General features: G+C 36.8%; 1 protein-coding gene across 1 annotated transcript in view; it reads left to right on the top strand.

Moving 5' to 3' along the window:
• LOC137624898 (carboxypeptidase B-like) overlaps positions 1 to 18,939 on the top strand; it is a 69,644-nt gene that overhangs the window by 30,583 nt on the left and 20,122 nt on the right. The window contains exons 4-6 of the mRNA XM_068355833.1: positions 803 to 905; positions 5,108 to 5,192; positions 5,579 to 5,735. Of these exons, the coding sequence (XP_068211934.1) occupies positions 803 to 905; positions 5,108 to 5,192; positions 5,579 to 5,735 (345 nt within the window). The remainder of the gene's footprint in view (positions 1 to 802; positions 906 to 5,107; positions 5,193 to 5,578; positions 5,736 to 18,939) is intronic.

The raw sequence follows: 18,939 nt of genomic DNA, 5'->3' as shown, positions 1-18,939 counted from the left end.
CCATGAGTCCCACCTCAAGGACTTGATCCCCCCGGATTCTGCTGAATCAACCCCTGAGAGTAGTTCCGCCAAAAAGGTACGAACCATCTTCAGGATGGCTGAGATCATCCCATACTCTCATATATAGCTTTGAATGCAAATACCTCCCAACCGTGATCCCTTCTCCCATTCATCTAAGCAGGCAGTAATAACGAATGTAGAAATATCCTCGCCATTTAAATAAAATAAAAATAAATAAATGAACAAAATAAATATATACATATATATATATACATATATATATATATATATATATATATATATATATATATATATATATATATAAACTTAAGCGAAATAATACTCATAGAGTTAGGACAGCAAGACAAAAGAAAGTTGATAAAATTAGGAGAAGGTTGAAATAATATTGAACAGAAGAAATAGTGGAAAGAGAGAGAAATTCAGAGTCGAACTTGGGGAGTAATTTCCCCAAGTTCGAGAGCCCTCTTGCCCATAACAATTCCTCAACAATATGAAGAAACCACATGACTGTGTCAAGGCATTCTCTCGTTAAGAGGGCTAAAGTTTTAGAATGACAATTTTTCTTCTGTATTTTCACAATATTTTTTCCTTAAAATTTACTTTGAAAATGGACTTTTGATAATCATGTAAGTTGTTTCTATATTTGTCAAAAGTTAGTTTTCTGATTACCATTGGAGTCCTGTCAATAGTCCATCTTGTAATTCCACCTTTCATCATCATCATTGAAGCAAAGGTTGAAATCTAAATATGATTTTTTTTTAATGATTTTTTCGCTCAACAGGTACTGCTGAGGTAACTGTGTCTCCTGAAGCTTTAGAGGATCTCACAAAAATGCAAGACGATGGATTGATCACTTTTGACATAATATCAGATAATCTCGGAAAGTAAGTCCATTCAAGGGTTTCTTGATATATTGAAGCTACAGCACCTTTTTATTATAATCTTATATCCGATTATTCATTAATAACTCCATTGCCAACTTACATATTTTTTCAAGTAATTTATCTATATTTCTGTTACCTTTCGCGTGAGGATTGCAATACATATTTGATCTCTTAATACATATCCTGTTTAAAATATTAATATCCTCATTTTTGTTCTTGATGGGATTATGCACCATGACCAAACTGCTCTTTCCTTTCCATTTCTTTTTCTTTATATAAGAAGCTACCCGTTTGACATAGATTTATAGGTACCTGTATTGTTTGTCATTCAGTCGAGTTTTATGCAGCACTTAGATTTTGAAAATTTTAGAATATTCCTAGTTCTATGTGATAGTTTGGCACTGAAGCATCCTCATGAATATTAACCTACATATACTGATTTGAGTGATAATTATGGCATAAACTATAGTATCCCCTTTGTTCATCAGACACCAACTTAGCATAGTTCTTGACCAGGTGCATACTGATGGGTTTAGGACATATCGAATATTTAGGTTCCAAATGTTCTGTATTACTTATTCTAATAAAATCCTCCCAGTATTGCTTTAATACTGTGTCTATTTTAACACGAAATTACAAATAGATTAAGCTCTCAAAAGACCCTCTATTTCTGTGACTATAATTCCACGTGGAGATTAATTAAAAATCCGATATAATTAGAATTGTGTTTTGTGGATTATTTGATATTGTCTTGCTATTCATTCAAAATCTTTGGACGGCCTATTACAGAAATACCTTAAGGAGAAGTTTTTCACATTTGATTGGGATTTAAGTCCCATTTTAGGTACACTATGTTAATCATTTTTTCCTATCAAGATCAAAAGTTTCCAAATTTATTCAAATTTGTGAGATTTCCTGTTTTGTTTTTTTTAAGGATATTCATGTGCAAATCATGGTTAGCATGTTGCACTACCAGGACCTTGATATTTTTTCTATACGATTTTAGTTTTCCCTTAATAATCCTGGTATACAGTGTCCTTGCTAAAATGATACATGCTGGGTGTATACAGTATGTGTATGTTAGATCATGAGCATCATTGCATAAGTAAATGAGTTTAATCATAATAGTTGCGAATGCATTCTTATACGTACAAGCCTTTATAAATAGGCAACTCCATCTGCACTTATTTAAGGATCGCTTGTGTAAACACGCTGGAAAACAGTAGGCCTAGGTGCGATTGTCTGATATACAGTAATGCCTCACAATACGAAATTAATTGGTTCCGTAGTGGTTTTTATCCCGTGATTTTTTCGAACTGTGAGTCGCCTTTCACATGAAAATAGCCTATTTGTTCCAGGCCCTACCAAAAAACTATATCAAATACTTATAATACGGCTAAACTCAATCAAATAGAACCATTTGGATCATTGAATAATAACCTAACCATTAATAACCTGTAAAGTAAATGTATCATTAGAGCAAAGAGTAAAACAAAGCAATAATAAATGGAAAATACAGTAACCAAAATGTGGAACCTTACTCTTTGGAGTGAAGCGATGTCCGAGAGTAAAGTGGCGCGGCGGTAAAGGAGGATGACGAACGGCAAAAAACATTAACAAGTGGCAGAAAACATAAACACGTAACCTTTTAAACCCGATTAATAAATGGCAGAAAACATTAACACATAATCTTAGGAAACACATTAACAAATGGCAGAAAATATTAACAACGATAAACTTGAAATTAAATTTCTTTTTTCTTTTTTTGCCTCTTTATAATTTAGTAACTTTTTTCACTTTACCTTTTGTATTTTCTTGATTGAATTATTTTCTTCATCACTGTCACTTTTTACCTTTTTTTTTTTTATCACTTTGAGCTTCCTCTTGGCCTACTAGTACCAAAGGCGTCTTTTAGAAAAAGAAAAAAAAAACTATCCAAGGAAGCTTGTTTCTGCCTGGTTATTAAAATGTTCCTGAAATGACTCGGAAAAATGTCATTTATATAATAAATCGCACGACCTGTGTCAATTTTTTCTTTGTGTCTCTTTTCGACAACCCCCCCCCCCCCCCTTTATGGTAGCAAGCTAGAATCTCCTTAATTTCTGCTATCCTCCTCCTCACCGCTAGAGAACTGTTCCTGAACTTTGTTCAGTTGCATTGCATCCAACTCCTTCAGGTCGTCCGCCTTAAGCTCCTCTAGGTGCTGCTCGATAAGCTCATTAACGTCGTCCTCATCGACTTCCAGATCTTGGCAACCTCAGATTGAATGACAGGTTTAGGATCATCAACTTTGTTGTCATTAGCTTTGGCTTCAGCTTGGCTTACAAGGAAGCCCTCGAAATCTCGTGTGGAGATGGAACCATGCCACAGCTTCTTCCATGCAGAGTTCCAGGTGCACCTCGAAACCTCCCGCCAAGCTCTATCAATGATTTTGAGGCATATCACAACATCGAAATTCTCCTTCCAAAATTCACGAAGGGTGAGGTTTGTGCTCTCAGTGATTTCGAAACATCTCTTGAAGAGGTATTGCGTGTAGAGTTTCTTAAAGTTCAAAATAACTTGCTGGTCCACGGGTTGGAAGAGACGGGTGGTGTTACAGGCGTCTCTCTTCTAATAATTTCTCCACAGTTGGGGCGATACAAAGGTTTGCCCACTCAGTGAACAAGGATCCTGTTACCCAGGCTTTGTATTAGACCTTCACATCAACAAAAGCTTCTTCTTAATCACTTTATGGGCCTTGAAGGCTCAAGGAGTTTCCGAGTGATACACCAGCAGTGGCTTCACCTTACAATCCCCACTGGTGTTTGCACAGAGAGCAAGGGTAAGCCTGTCCTTCATAGGCTTATGCCCGGGTAGCTTCTTTTCTTCCATCGTGATGAACGTCCTTCAAGGGCATTTCTTCCAGAAAAGCCCAGTTTTATCACAGATGAAGACTTGCTGGGGACTGTACCCTTCCTGGACAGTCAACTCGAACGTTTTAACAAAGGCTTTAGCTGCTTTCCTGTCCGAGGTTGCAGCCTCCCAATGACGCACCGCCGAATGAACTTCAGACCGTATCTTAAATTTTTCAGCCCCCAACTAAGGAAACCTTGAACTCAGGGTTTGCCTGCTTCAATGTCCCTTCTCCTTCATCGTCTTCGGCCTGAGCACGCACAAGATCACCAAAAATGGCCCTGGCCTTCTGGCAGATTATTGTCTCAATGACCGTGTCTCGATGACTGTGTCTCCAGCGATTTCCTTGTCCTTATTCCAAATAAGCAGCAGTCTCTCCATTTCATCGTGAACATGGTTCGTTCAGCTGGAGAAAACAGTCATGCCCTTAGAAGGTGTTGCTGCTTTGAAGCTTCCCTCCGTTTCAGGAATGTTCCTATCATAATCAGATTTCGGCCATATTCCTTTGCGATCACACTTAACCGCATGCCAGTCTCGTATTTCTTGATTATTTCCATCTTCGTCTCCATAGAAAGCATCCTCTTCTTCTTTCCCTGCACATCAGCTGGGACTCATGGTTAATACACTTACGTAATATCGCAACACGATACAGTACAATATTCATGAAAGTGAAATCACAAACACAAAGTTAATGCGTACGGTACCGCTGCCGAAATGAAGTGGAAGAGCCAATGCGTAGATGCATGATGGGATACAGTAAAGTAGATGCTGACCAATAGGAGAGCAGGATCTTATGGCGGTTACTAGCATCTGAGTAGGGAGATAACCAATGTGAGCGCAGGTCGCAATTTTACAGGCTGGTGAAGCGGGAATTTTAAAATCAGACTCGGAGACGGTCGGGCTCTCGTACAGTACCTTCCTTCGTGGCGCGAAACATATTCCACAATGTTAGTCAAAATATTCTTCGAATCGTGAAAATATTGTAAGCAGAATCTTTCGTATCGACAGTTATGACTGTAATCAAAACGGCTTGGCCATGAGTTTTCCTGTTTACTTTGTCTTTATTGGTCTCTCCTTGTTTCCTGTCAACAGCCAGCCCTCTCTATGGATGATGTGTGGTGGTACTTTGGCTGGGTCTTGTTTATAAATAACCCATAATCAAGTTGACATTCTATCCAGTATTTTAAACAGCATACAATACACTCCATTAAGTTTTTTTAATCTATCCGGTCGAGTCAGTAGAGGTAAGCAGAGTAAAAAAAGAAATTGTGTATTTTTTTTACCCAAAACATTTAACTTTTTCACATAAGGGAATTGGATTTGGAGACACGTCAGAAAGAGGGAAGCATACTTCGATCCTCCATCACATTCGACTCTTACATGAGTTTCAATGACGTGAGTATTTTACATATTATTACTAATCATTTCTACCCGTTTAAAAATTAAGTCTCTTGACGTTTTTCTTAATTAATTGTTATAAATTGTTTTTTTTTCTATTGGATTGCTGGATGTTCAGATATTAAGAGGAAATTCATGATTCAATAAAAAAAAAATGGAAAATATAATCTTAAGAATAAAGTATATTAACGAGGTTCACACTTGCACTGAAATGTCAAAGGAAGTTCTCGGGAAAATCAAGTAATAGTATACGAGAAGTAAGTCACTTATTGAATGGAGAAACTAAAGACTGTTCTTACCTTGAATATATACTAACACTTCTGAATAAATTTTGAGGTTCTCACATCTAGCTCTTAGTCATTTCAAAACATTGATTGCCACAGATGACGAGTTACTTGGAGAGCCTGGAAGCCGAGTACCCAAACAAAGTTCGAGTAAAGGAAGTTGGAAAAAGTGTTGAAATGCGCCCTATATACCTTGTTCGGGTGACCAACAATATCGGAAATAACACAGAGAAGAAAGTTATATTCCTTGATGGAGGTCAGTATTTATGATATAGGTTTTCACTTATCAGAAATTGTGTTTTTCATTAAACTTCCAGATTTTTTATTTGCTATAAATGTTGCATACATTGTTTAATATATTCTGTCGATCTCTTTTCAAAAATTACTTATTTTTCATGTGTCTTCCCCAATGCTATTATTATTATTATTATTATTATTATTACTAGCCAAGCTACAACCCTATTTGGAAAAGTAAGATGCTATAAGCCCAAGGGCTCCAATAGGGAAAAATAGCCCAGTGAGGAAAGGAAATAAGGAAATAAATAAATGATGAGAATAAATTAACAACAAATCATTCTAAAAACAGTGACAACGTCAAAACAGATATGTCCTATATACACTATTAACAACGTCAAAAACAGATATGTCATATATAAACTATAAAAAGACTCATGTCAGCCTGGTCAACATAAAAACATTTGCTCCAACTTTGAACTTTTGAAGTTCTACTGATTCAACTACCCGATTAGGAAGATCATTCCACAACTTGGTAGCAGCTGGATTAAAACTTCTAGAATACTGTGTGGTATTATGCCTCATGATGGAGAAGGCCTGGCTATTAGAATTAACTGCCTGCCTAGTATTATGAACCGGATAGAATTGTCCGGGGAGATCTGAATGTAAAGGATGGTCAGAGATATGAAAAATCTTATGCAACATGCATAATGAACTAAATGAACGACGGTGCCAGAGATTAATATCTAAATCAGAATTAAAAAATTTAATAGACCGTAAGTTTCTGTCCAACAAATTAAGATGAGGATCAGCAGCTGAACACCCGACAGGAGAACAATACTCAAAAGAAGGTAAACTGAAAGAATTAAAACACTTCTTTAGAATAGATTGATCACCAAAAATCTTGTAAGACTTTTTCTATAAGCCGATTTTTCTGTGCAATTGAAGAAGACACAGACCTAAAGTGTTTCTCAAAAGTAATTTGCTATCAAGAATCACACCTAAAATTTTAAAAGTCATACAAATTTACAGAAACATTATCAATACTGAGATCCGGATGTTGAGGAGCCACCGTCCTTGACCTACTTACAATCATAATTTGAGTTTTATTAGGATTCAACCTCATACCCCATAATTTGCACCATGCACTAATTTTAGCTAAATCTCTATTAAGGGTATCGGCCTGGTGTAATTTTGGCGATATTGGCTGAAATTCGCGAAAATTAGTTAGTCATATTTCGATAGGTGGGGGTTCCCTCCGTTGCCACGCGCAAGATGAAATCGATACGAAGCCTTTTAAACGGTTTAAAGGGCAATTTAAAGGACCTACCTGGTAAAGGATTAAAGGGCTGGGTAGGCGTAACTTTAGCATCTTCTTTTTTCGTTCTTCCTCGAAGTATTTATTTCTTTTTATCATCATTTTTTTTCGTTCGTCGTACGATATGTTTTCCCGAAAGAGTCGGCATCTCCCTATGATCATGGCGAAAACAAAGACAGTTTTAGCTAGATATATAGTGTGTGATTGTGCCCTCTTGTATTTTCAAACAGTTGCATCACTTTTTCGAATTATTGAACATCAATTGTGATTTATATATACTACCAAAATGCCTTTAATGAAGTTTAGTAAGCGAAGGGAAGCAAGCTCCTGCAATATCAAGGCTTATAACGAAAACAAAAACATAAGCAAACACCATGTGCTCAGCACATGTGAGAATGACCTCGCGAGTCTTTCCTATATATAGCGAAGCTGCTTCGAGTGAATTCTATTATTCCCTTGCTCAAATATATCAAGGTGATGATGATGGAACTGATGATTTTATTTTGAAGTTATCTGATGATGAGGAGGAGGAGAAGGACGAAAAAGAGAAGGAACATTTTCGAAATGTAACTTCTGTTGACGATGCAACAGATGATGGTGTGTTATCGGGAGCCAAACTACGAAATTCTTTATTGAGTGGTTTTGTAACTGAAAAAGAAAAGCTCCTAAGTGAAAGCAGTGATGGGGAAATAGATTTATTACCCTTGAAAGTTTTGAAAGACACTTTTAGTTCGACATATTGCAGGCAGTGTGAAAGCAACATAACACTAGAAGTTGATAAAAATAGTTTTGATGTTGACTTGAAACTAAAGTGTCTGTGTGAAGAACCGTCTGTTTTCAAACATACAAACGTGAAAGAAAATGAAAGTGTGAAAACAGATACAATTGGTGAAACAACAGCTTCTTTATGATCAAAATATGATAAATGGGGGACGCTTAGCAGCCTTGAATAACACTCGAATTGCCTTAGGTGCTAGACCTATGGCAAACAGCACTTACCAATAAGTTATAAAAAATATATAAAGAGAAGACCAGGGAAAGAATGTCTGCAATGTATTCAGGAACGGCAAAAAAACAAAGAACAACTAAAGGAGGATATGAAGGTGGAGCTCATTAGTCCCCTAAAAACCTGGCAACAAAGAGTAGAGTGGCACTCTATGATACCCTCCCCCCCCACCCCACCACACACATAAAATATGATTATAACTATTTTGTTTAAGTGAAAAGTTTTTTTTTTTTTTTTTTTTTTTTTTTTTTTTTTTTTTTTTTTTTTTTAGAGGGGACAATATCTCTTATAAAAGAGAGGGTACCAGGTGCCCTATAGGGTTTTCCAAGAGACACTATATGGTTTTAAAAGCAAAAAAAGGTAAGCAAAACTTTAGAATCACTTTTCTCAAAACATACATTTTTCTACTTTCAAACTTAAATAACTCTGTTATTTATGAATGGATTTTTATAATCTAAAAAGCAATTTAATTAGAGATTGTGAGAAAACTCATCACCAGGGCTATCTTTCTTCTTTTCTCTCTTAATTTTTTTCTACGAACATTGAAATACATAATTTTATGGTATTTTTTTTATTGCATTTCTAAAAATTGTTTAAAAATAGCATAAATCGTATATTAGATTTTTTATCATATTTTATTTGGTAGGAATTGAACTTTCTGCTGGTATCTTTTTTTTTTTTAAATTGAGTGATAAACAAGAAAGGAGATCTAATTTAAAAAACCAGAAAAAAACGTTATTTTTAAGAGAAAAATATTCGTAAAAAAAGTTTTCATTAAATTGACCTGAAATTTTATGTGAATCTTCCTTATAATTAGAGGTAATAACTGTGCAAATTTCAACACCGCCACTCAAAATTAACCCCAGATCTACATTCAGGGGATGGAATTGATGCAAAGAGAGTAGCATCATCTGCATATGCAACAAGCTTGTTTTCTAGGCCAAACTACATGTCATGTGTATATAGTATGAAAAGTAATGGGCCAAGAACACTACCCTGTGGAACACCGGATATCACATTCCTATACTCACTATGGTGCCCCTCAACAACTCTTTGAGATCTATTACTTAAAAAATCAATAATAACGCTAAAAAACGACCCACCCATTCCCAACTGTTTGAGTTTGAAAACAAGGGCCTCATGATTAACACGGTCAAAGGCAGCACTAAAATCAAGGCCAATCATATGAACTTCCTGACCACAATCAAGGGATTTTTGTACAGCATTGGAGATTGTAAGAAGGGTATCACATGCTCCAAGGTTTTTACGAAAACCAAATTGCAAACTAGGGAATAGATGATTACCTTCAGCAAATCTATTAAGACGTTTTGCCAGAAGATAATATGGGAGTTATGGAAATTGGGCGGTAATCAGTGAGACTTGAGCTACCACAAACACATTCACATAGAGGAATAACATTACCAATTCTCCAACAAGTGCTAAAAGCTCCTCTTCTTGCTAACTTGCGCAAAATAACATAACTATGGAGCTAAGAAATCTGTTGTCTTTAAAAAAAACAAAGGAAAAATGCCATTTGGGTCTACACCTCCATAAGCATCAAGGTACATCAACAGAGCTTTAATCTCACGAGATCGAAAAGCTAAACTAGTTAGTTTAGCCTCTGGAAAACAGGAATAAGGAAGTTCAAGTTTTTCATTACTCTGTTTACTGTCAAAAACATCACCCAAGGGTTGCCTTTTCCTTTGGACAGTGAGTGACTGAGCTATCTGGTTTAAGTAAAGGAGGAACTGTTGCATCTACGCCAAAGAGAGCAGATTTAAGGGTAGACCACCATTTATGTTCCTGAGATGTACCAGAAAGGGTTTCTTTTACGGTTAAATTGTACTCCTTTTCAATTGAGGCATAAACTCTCTGAGCAGAAGCTCGAAGCTGAGTATAGTTGTTCCAGGTCAAATCTGATCTGTTACCCTACCAAAGATGATAAGCCTCCTGCTTCTCCAAATAAGCACGTCTACAATCACCATTGAACCACGGTTTGTCCTTCACTCGGTACCTTAGCACACGAGAAGGGATACGCCTATCAATTATGTTGACTAGATTCTCATTCAAAGGGACAACAAGATCTACACTACTATATAATTGTGACCAATTCAAGCACAAAAGATCATGCAAAATCCCATTCCAGTCTGCTTGGGATTTCATACAAATTTTACAAGAGTATGATATATCAGGGACAGGCTGCTCAGTCTTCACTACAATGAAATCAAGGCATGATCAGATGTCCCGACTGGAGAACCAACCTTACTAGTTATAACGCCAGGGGAGTCAGTGTATACGAGGTCCAAGCAATTACCAGACCTGTGAGTAGCTTCATTTATTATTTGCTCACAACCTGATTCAGAAGCAAACACTAAAGCTCTTAAGCCATGGCGAGCAGTAGGAGAGATAGAACTTAACCACTCCCTATGGTGAGCATTAAAATCACCAACAAAGACAAAAGAAGCCTTTCTATCATCTTCTTGTATCTTAGCCATAATGGTAAGAAGACAATCGAAGATAGAATCATCCATGTCTGGATTCCGGTGGATGGAACACAAATAAAAGTTGTTATGCCTGCCAAAAACCTTTATTACCTGAATCTCATGACATCCACATTGATAGCAGGACTTATGAGAAGCAGGGTACTCGGTCCTAATATACACTGCCATTCCCCTGGCCCTAGGGATGGCATCACGTTTCAACATTATGGCTTCTTAAAACCAGTTATAAGAAGCTCAGATAAGTGCCTCATATTAGAAACCAAAGTTTCTGAGCACAAAAGAATATCATACTGTCTGGACGCAACTGTAAGGTCGTGGATATTTGCATAAAGACCACGAATATTGCAATACAGAAGACGACATTGACGAAATCTAGGACGTACTGGTCCCGGATTTCGCTCAATGTCTCCAGACAGCATAAGAATTAACAGAAATAAAAGAGACTAACAGGAATTATAACAAAATATGTACTGAATTATAAATAAAGTGATTGATGAAACCCATAGACTATAGTAAAAAGTCGGAAAAACTGGTCAACAGGGAGGAGCCGATACACCATGCAAGGCTAAATACCCTCCAGGTTAGTCACTTCAACTGAAGGGAGGACAGTAAGGATTGTTTTGAGAAGAAAAAGAATCAGAAAAGGAAAAGACAACCTCTTGATAAACCACCAGGCATCCATGGCCCTTCTATTAAGCCTGCCCAACACACCATTTCAAAAAAACAAGATTAAGAAAAAAAATTAAAATAAGATAGAATAGTGTGCCTGAGTGTACCCTCAAGCAAGAGAACTCTAAACCAAGACAGTGGAAGACCATGGAACAGAGGCTATGGCACTACCAAAGACTAGAGAACAATGGTTTAATTTTGGAGTGTCCTTCTCCTAGAAGAGCTGCTTACCATAGCTAAAGAGTTTCTTCTACCCTTACCAAGAGGAAAGTACACTGAACGAATTGCAGTACAGTAATTAACCCCTTGGGTGAAGAAGTGTTTAGTATCTCATTGTTGTCAGGTGTATGAGGAAAGACGAGAATGTCAAGAATAGGCCAGACTATTCTGTGTAAGTGTAGGCAAAGAAAAAATAAGCCGTAACCAGAGAGAGGGATCCAATGCATTGCTGTCTGGCCAGTCAAAGGATCCAATACCTCTCTAGCAGTAGTATCTCAATGGGGGGCTGGTGCCCTGGCCAACCTACTACCTATTTCACCCTTTGACACCTTATCTCCATATTATTTTCAAGTACTATTAATTACTATTATTATCATTATTATTTTCATTACTTAAAAGCTATAACCTGGTTAGAAAAGCCGGATTCTTTGTTTTTATAAAGACTGCAGATTTCTTAGCTCCAAACTTATCTGTTATTTTCGGCAATTTAGCAAAAAGAGGTTCTTTTAACACTTGGAGAATTGACAATGTTACTCCATTATGTAAATACGTTTGTGGTAGCTCAAGTCCAGCTGATTACCGCCCAATTTCCATAACTCCTATATTATCTAAAGTTTTTGAACGTCTTTCAGCAAAACATCTTCATAGGTTTGCTGAAGGTAATCATCTGTTCCCTAGTTTGCAATTTGGCGTTCGTAAATGTCTTGGAGCATTTGATACCCTTTTTACAATCTCCAATGCTGTACAGAAATTCCTTGATTGTGGTCAGGAAGTCCGTATGATTGGCCTTGATTTTAGTGCTTCCTTTGACTGTGTTAATCATGAGGGCCTTGTCTTCAAAATCAAAGAGTTGGGAGTGGGTGGGTCTTTTCTTAGCATCATTATTGAATTTTTAAGTAATAAATCGCAAAGAGTTGTTGTTGATTGGCACCATAGTGAGTATAGGTCCATAAGAATGTAACATCTAGTGTTCCTTAGGGTAGTGTTCTTGGCCCTTTTAATACTATATACACAGGACACGTAGTTTAGCCTAGAAAACGAAGCTCCTTGCATATGCAGATGATGCTACTCTCTTTGCATAAATTCCATCTCTTGAATGTAGATCAGGGGGTTGCTGATTCCCTTAATAGTGATCTAGCTAAAATTAGCTAAAATCATCATTTACTTTTGAGAAACTCATTAGGTCTGTCTCTTCTTCAGTTGCTAAAAGAAAAGGCTTATTGTGAAAGTCTTTTAAGATTTTCGGAGATCAATCTAAACTATTTTGAAGTCTTTTAATTCTTTCATTCTACCTTGTTTCGAGTACTGTTCTTCTGTCTGGTCTTCAGCTGGTGAATCTCATCTTAATTTGTTGGACAGAAACTTACGGTCTATTAAATTTCTTATTTCTGATCTAGATATCAGTCTCTGGCACCATCGTTCAATTGTTATGCTATGGATGTTGCATAAGATTTTTCATAATTCTGACCCTCCTTTATATTCAGATCTTCCCAGAAAACACCATCCTGTTAGTAATACTGCAGTTAGTTCTAATAAACTTCCCTTCTCCATCATGAGGTTCAGTACTACACAGTATTCTAGAAGTTTTATTCCAGCTGTGACCAAGTTGTGGAATGATCTTCTTGATCAGTTAGTTGAATCGGTGGAACTTCAAAAAATCAAAATTGCACCGAATGTTTTTATGTTGATTGATTGATTGATTTTACTAGCATCTTGACATTTAAGATAATTGACCCCGATATTATTTGTTATAAATAAAGAATAAAATGAAATTCAATTTAAAACAATAAAAGTAAATATGTCCTAATAAAAGTTAAATAGCTTTCAGAAGACCTGCGTCCGAAATAAATCTATAAATACCGATGGCATGGCATGACACATCATATCCAAGAATCTTGGCAATGATGAATGGGCCATACTCACCTCGAGCCTCAAACAGATATATATTTCCTAACGTACTAAAATTGGGGCATCCTGGCAATAAGTGCCGCACTCTCAAGGGTACCAAGCTGTCATCGAACTATGGCTAATGTTGGCCAGTCATCAGAAATTCATGTGTAAACAGTGTGAACAATGCATAGACACCAAAGAATAATCTCCTACTTTCAGTGGATTGATTGACTGACTTTAAGATTTCTGGTATCCTGATATCTAAGGTCATTGACACCGATATCATTTATCATATATAAACTATAAAACAATATTCAATTAAAAGTAAAATAGCTTTCAGAAAAACTTCTTCTGAAATAAATCTAAAAATTCCGCTGGCATAGTAGGACACATCATGTCCAAGAATCGTGGCAAGGATGAACCTGCAATCCTCACCTTGAGCCTTAAACAGATAACTATTTCTTAAGTTGCTATAATTGGGGCTTTTAGTCAACAAATTGCAATACAGTTGGTGTTGGCCATTTACCAGAAACTCGTGTGTCAACCGAGTGTGACCAAATGGAGACAACAAAGAGTAGTCTCGGAATTTCAGGGCATTACGTTATATTGCCAAGGGGATATAACATTCGTTATTTCTCTCATCTTATTTTCAACTAAATTATCCCAATGTTGTTACCAATTATTATGAACAAAATTCTTAATGCAAGGTAAAAAAAAAAACATTACAGAGAATGGGATACCTTCTTGGCAGCAACTCAGCTGCAGCATTCTTTGCCAATAAATCTATCCTCTCATTTCCAGACACACCTATGTGTGCTGGAACCCAACAAAATCGAACGGTTATACCACTCTGTCCAATAATAAAAAGCCACTCTAAAATCTTTAAAACTAAAGGATTATTGGAATTAATAACTTATAAAGCTTGTAGGACACTTCTTGCATCACTAAAAATGGTAAAACTGACCTCGTCTTTTAACGCTATTTTCTCAATAGCGGTTAGTATGCCATATAGTTTGGCAGTAAATATAGAGGATACTAGAGGAAGGGCAACTCTACAATTAAAAGCATTGCTATGTACTTCAAATATAATACCAGTATCAGATTTGGAGCCATCAGTATGTATAAAAGTTGATTCTCTAAGTTCTTCAACATGTTCCATAAAGAGCAACCTGGCTTCTAAGTCAGTCATGTTCTTTTTTATACCAATAAAATATTTACAAAAAGATAATTCTGGTAATTTCCGGAGGGGGGATGATATCCTACATGGGAGCACTTTATTTCTACCTATATCTAGACTGTCTAAAAATGTTTTTACCCGGAAACCATAATGTTGAGGAGATTTTGGGTGCAACTCAAAATATATACAATGCTTTACAAGCAGTCTGACAAGCAAAAGAATTATGAAGTCTTTGCAACCTAAACCAATACCAAACAATAGAAGAATTCTGGTAAAAGTCTATAGGTAATTTTCCAGCGTCAACAAGGAGGCTTGGGATAGGCGAAGTTCTAAAGGCAACACTTTTAATCAGCTTGGGGTGGCTGCGGAGTATATTTCACCCCAATGTCTAATTTTTGAAAAAAAAAATAAGGCCTTGTATAATGGGACAAAACTTTTGAAAGATTCAGAGCCTCAAGAAACTCTACTTTTAATGGTTTTAAGTGAGGAACCCATGTCAGCCTACAATCAAATATCAACCCCAAAAAATCTAGCTTCACTTACACATGGATTCCATTGACCTTTGATGTATAGATCCAGGTCTGGATGTACTCCCAGAATACGACAGAAATGGACAACAGTAGTTTTGCTTGTCGAAAACTTAAACCCATTCATATCAACCCACTGAATAATTTTGTAAATTGGGATTTATAGTTTTCTCTCAACCATTTCCCTTCTAGCTCTAGAAAATGATATGGAGAGATCATCTACAAATAGTGTTGAGAGAATATGTTGAGGAATAACTGAGGATATCCCATTAATGGCTAGGGCAAATAGGGTTACACTTAGCACACTACCCTGGGGAACTCCTTCTTCCTGACATTTCCTTTACGATAGAGCTTCCACCCACTCTCACTTGAAAAATTCTATGAGAAATAAAAGATTGGATGAACAATGGTAGCTCTCCTTGTAATCCCAAATTATGAATGGTTTTAAGTATACCATATCTCCATGCAGTATCATATACCATATCAACGTAAAAAAAAAAGACTGTTTCATGGTGCTGTTTGGATGCAAAGCCTCAAGTCATAAACACATCCGTCGCGTGCATTTTCTTAAATCCACACTGAATAAGTGATAAAATACCATTCTTTTCCAGGTACTACATCTGTCTTACACTGACCACCTTCTCCATGATCTTATATAAACAAGATGTCAATGAAATTGGTTGATAGTTTGCTGCTAAAAACTTATCCTTCCCGAATTTAAAAAAAAACTAAAATAATGGCTTATTCCCAAACACATGGATACCTATGATCATGCCATATCTTGTTAATAATGCTTAAAATAAATAACTTGGTATTAACAGGTACAAGTTTAATCATTACATATGGATTCCATTTGGTCCAGGGGCTGTATTATTACAAGTAGCAAGTGCGGAATCAAATTCTCTTTCAGTAAAAGGAGAATTGTATGACTTCCCCTCGTGTAGCAAATTTGAAATTTTATTTTCTTCAATGCTCAAAGCTGAAGCACACTTACACGATACATTTGAGAAATGATCAGCCAGGGCATTGCTAATCTCAGTTGCTTTAGTCACATACTGACCATTCACCTTCAACACTGGTGTTGGGTTGGGGGTAAGTTTGCCTGCTATCTTTTTTACTTTCCTCCATACAGATGTTGGTGTTCTACTGTTGACTGGGGATACCCTGAGTTGGCGCCTAGCTTCTTTCATGGCACAATGGAACTCTGCTCTAAATTTTTTGTATATTATCAAATTCTCCTCTGTACGGCGTCTACGCAAATCTATTCAAAGATTTTCTTGTGGCTTTGTGCAAAGCAGTTGATTCTGAAGACCACCAGGGGACTGGTCGTCATTTGAATAAACCTGTGGTTTTGGGAATCAAATTGATTCATGCTGTATGGAGAGATCCATTCAGTAAATCTATGGCATCATCAACACTTTCAAACTGTTCTGCACTCCCCTCGATTTCACTTAGTTCACAAAATTTAACCCAGTCCGCCTTCTCAAAATTCCATTGTGGCATTCTTTGTAAAGGGGGACCATTGTTGGTGTTTATGATGATTGGTGCATGATCACTAGTGTGCCAATCCTCTAATGTCCTCCAATCGAAATCAAGAAGACAGAGCTTGCTTGCAATTGAAAGGTCAATGCATCACAGAATACCTGTCTGAACATGAAAGTGTGTGGGCTATCCTGTATTAAGTAGTCCGAAATCCTCATTTTCCACAATTGGCAAGAGTCCGAAATCCTCATTTTCCACAATTGGCAAGAGTCCGAAATCCTCATTTTCCACAATTGGCAAGAGTCCGAAATCCTCATTTTCCACAATTGGCAAGAGTTCGAAATCCTCATTTTCCCCAATTGATGATATATTGCCCCTGGTGTTTGCTAGAACATTACCCCACGAAGGATGTCTACCATTGAAATCTCCAACTAATAGAAAAGGTTGAGGGAGTTGTTGAATTACATCCTACTAAATTATCATACAAAATGTTATTTGGGGCAAGTACTGAGAGAATATCATATAATTTCTCCCTATATCAATTTGTACAACCACTGACTGCAGAGGTGTACGAATAAACAAAGATATTTGGGGAACATCTCGACGAACGTATATGAGACTTCTGCCATGGCTCCCTACTCGTTAATCATTTGGTGTCTTATAGCTAATATACTTACGCAGACAAGGAGCATTATCATCAAGTTTGCTCTCTTGTAGACATTTAGTTATGGGGGAGTGCTGATGAATGAGGAGCTTAAGTTCTTCATATTTGGCCTTTAAACCCTGACAATTCCATTGCAAAATGGAGAAAAAACTATGGTTTAATTTCTGGAAGACATCTTGGATGAGGTCTTCCCATTTGCAGATTTTGGTTCAACATTATTTCCTATTGTCTTCTTAAGAAGGTCTTTTGACCTGATTGTTGAGGGGGATAGTGGACCTCGCCTTGATTTTGGATTCATTTAAGTTGTTTTCTGAAATATCAAAGACAAAACATCATATCTATTTGATGTCGTAACTATGGTCTTCTTAATGGAAGGGTGTGAGAGAGATGGAGGTTACTCTCTTTTCCGATTAAAAGGTGGTGATTTATCAGGTTTCAGCATCTTCCCCACTGCAGATGCACCCGAGAATTCTGTTTTATGTGAAACCTCCATCAAATCAGGCAAAGACAGAGACTGGGAGAGGTTATTATTTTCCTTTGTAATGGGGGACAAAGGTTTAATAGCGGTTGGCAAAGCCTTAGGATATGATATTCTTGCCTCATCATGCAGATTGTTACCTGATGGCGCATTTTTTTGTGAACTCCTGACAGTAATAGGTGGGCTAGATGTCTCTTGCATTAATTTTCCTCCTGATTTCAGTGCCTTGGCATAGCTTGTTGATCTATTCAATAGTCTCTTGGCATAACAAACCCTTATATGTTCAATAATGGATTTATTGAGGGCAGCTTCTTCTTATATTGTAGGCATCTCCTGTCAGTAGATTTATGATTAACATTTTAAACACCTGGCCTAAAGTGTACACTCTCCATGGTGATGTTCGGAGCAAGTGCTACCCATTTATTTCCTTTTTGCCGACTTTTGAAGGGTGTCTAAATTTGAACCAATTGACACATTGAAGTGGCTTCTGTTTAAAAGGTCGAACTTTAATCCTTTCATTTTCAATCATAATGTGGAAAGGTATATCATTATCCTGGAAAGTAAGGATAATCATGGATTTCCTAGGAACCTTATGCACCTCCCACTCTTAATGGACACATTATTATTATTATTATTATTATTATTATTTGCTAAGCTACAACCCTAGTTGGAAAAGCAGGATGCTATAAGCCCAAGGGCCCCACCAGGAAAAATAGCCCAGTGAGGAAATGAAACAAAAAAAAAATATTTTAGGAACAGTAACACTGAAATAAATATCTCCTATATAAACTATAAAAACTTTAACAAAACAAGGGGAAGAGATATAAGATAGAACAGTTTGCCCAAGTGTACCCTCAAGTAAGAGAACTCTACCCCAAAACAGTGGAAAACCATGGCACAGAGGCTATGGCACTACCCAGGACTAGAGAAAAATGGTTTGATTTTGGAGTGTCGTCCTCCTGAAAGAGCTGATAACCATATCTAAAGTCTCTTCTACTTTACAAAAAGTTAATTTTTAAAATAAAAAATTCAGTATTAACAGGTACATTTTAATCATTGCATATTGAATTCCATCGGGTCCAGCGAAGCAAGTGCATTTTCAAATTCTTTCTGTAAAATGAGCATTGTAAGATTCTACTGTTCTACTGTTGACTGATGAAACGAAAGATACCCAAGATTGCCGGCTAGCTTCTTTCATTGCGCAACAGAATTGTGCTCTACATTTCTTGTACACAATTAAATTCTCTTCAGTACGGCATCTACAGAATCGAGTTAAGGATCCTCTTATGGCTATG

This window comes from Palaemon carinicauda, chromosome 31 (assembly GCF_036898095.1).
Source record: "Palaemon carinicauda isolate YSFRI2023 chromosome 31, ASM3689809v2, whole genome shotgun sequence".
NCBI classification, from domain to species: domain Eukaryota; kingdom Metazoa; phylum Arthropoda; class Malacostraca; order Decapoda; family Palaemonidae; genus Palaemon; species Palaemon carinicauda.
This window is presented reverse-complemented; position numbering and strand designations above follow the sequence as displayed.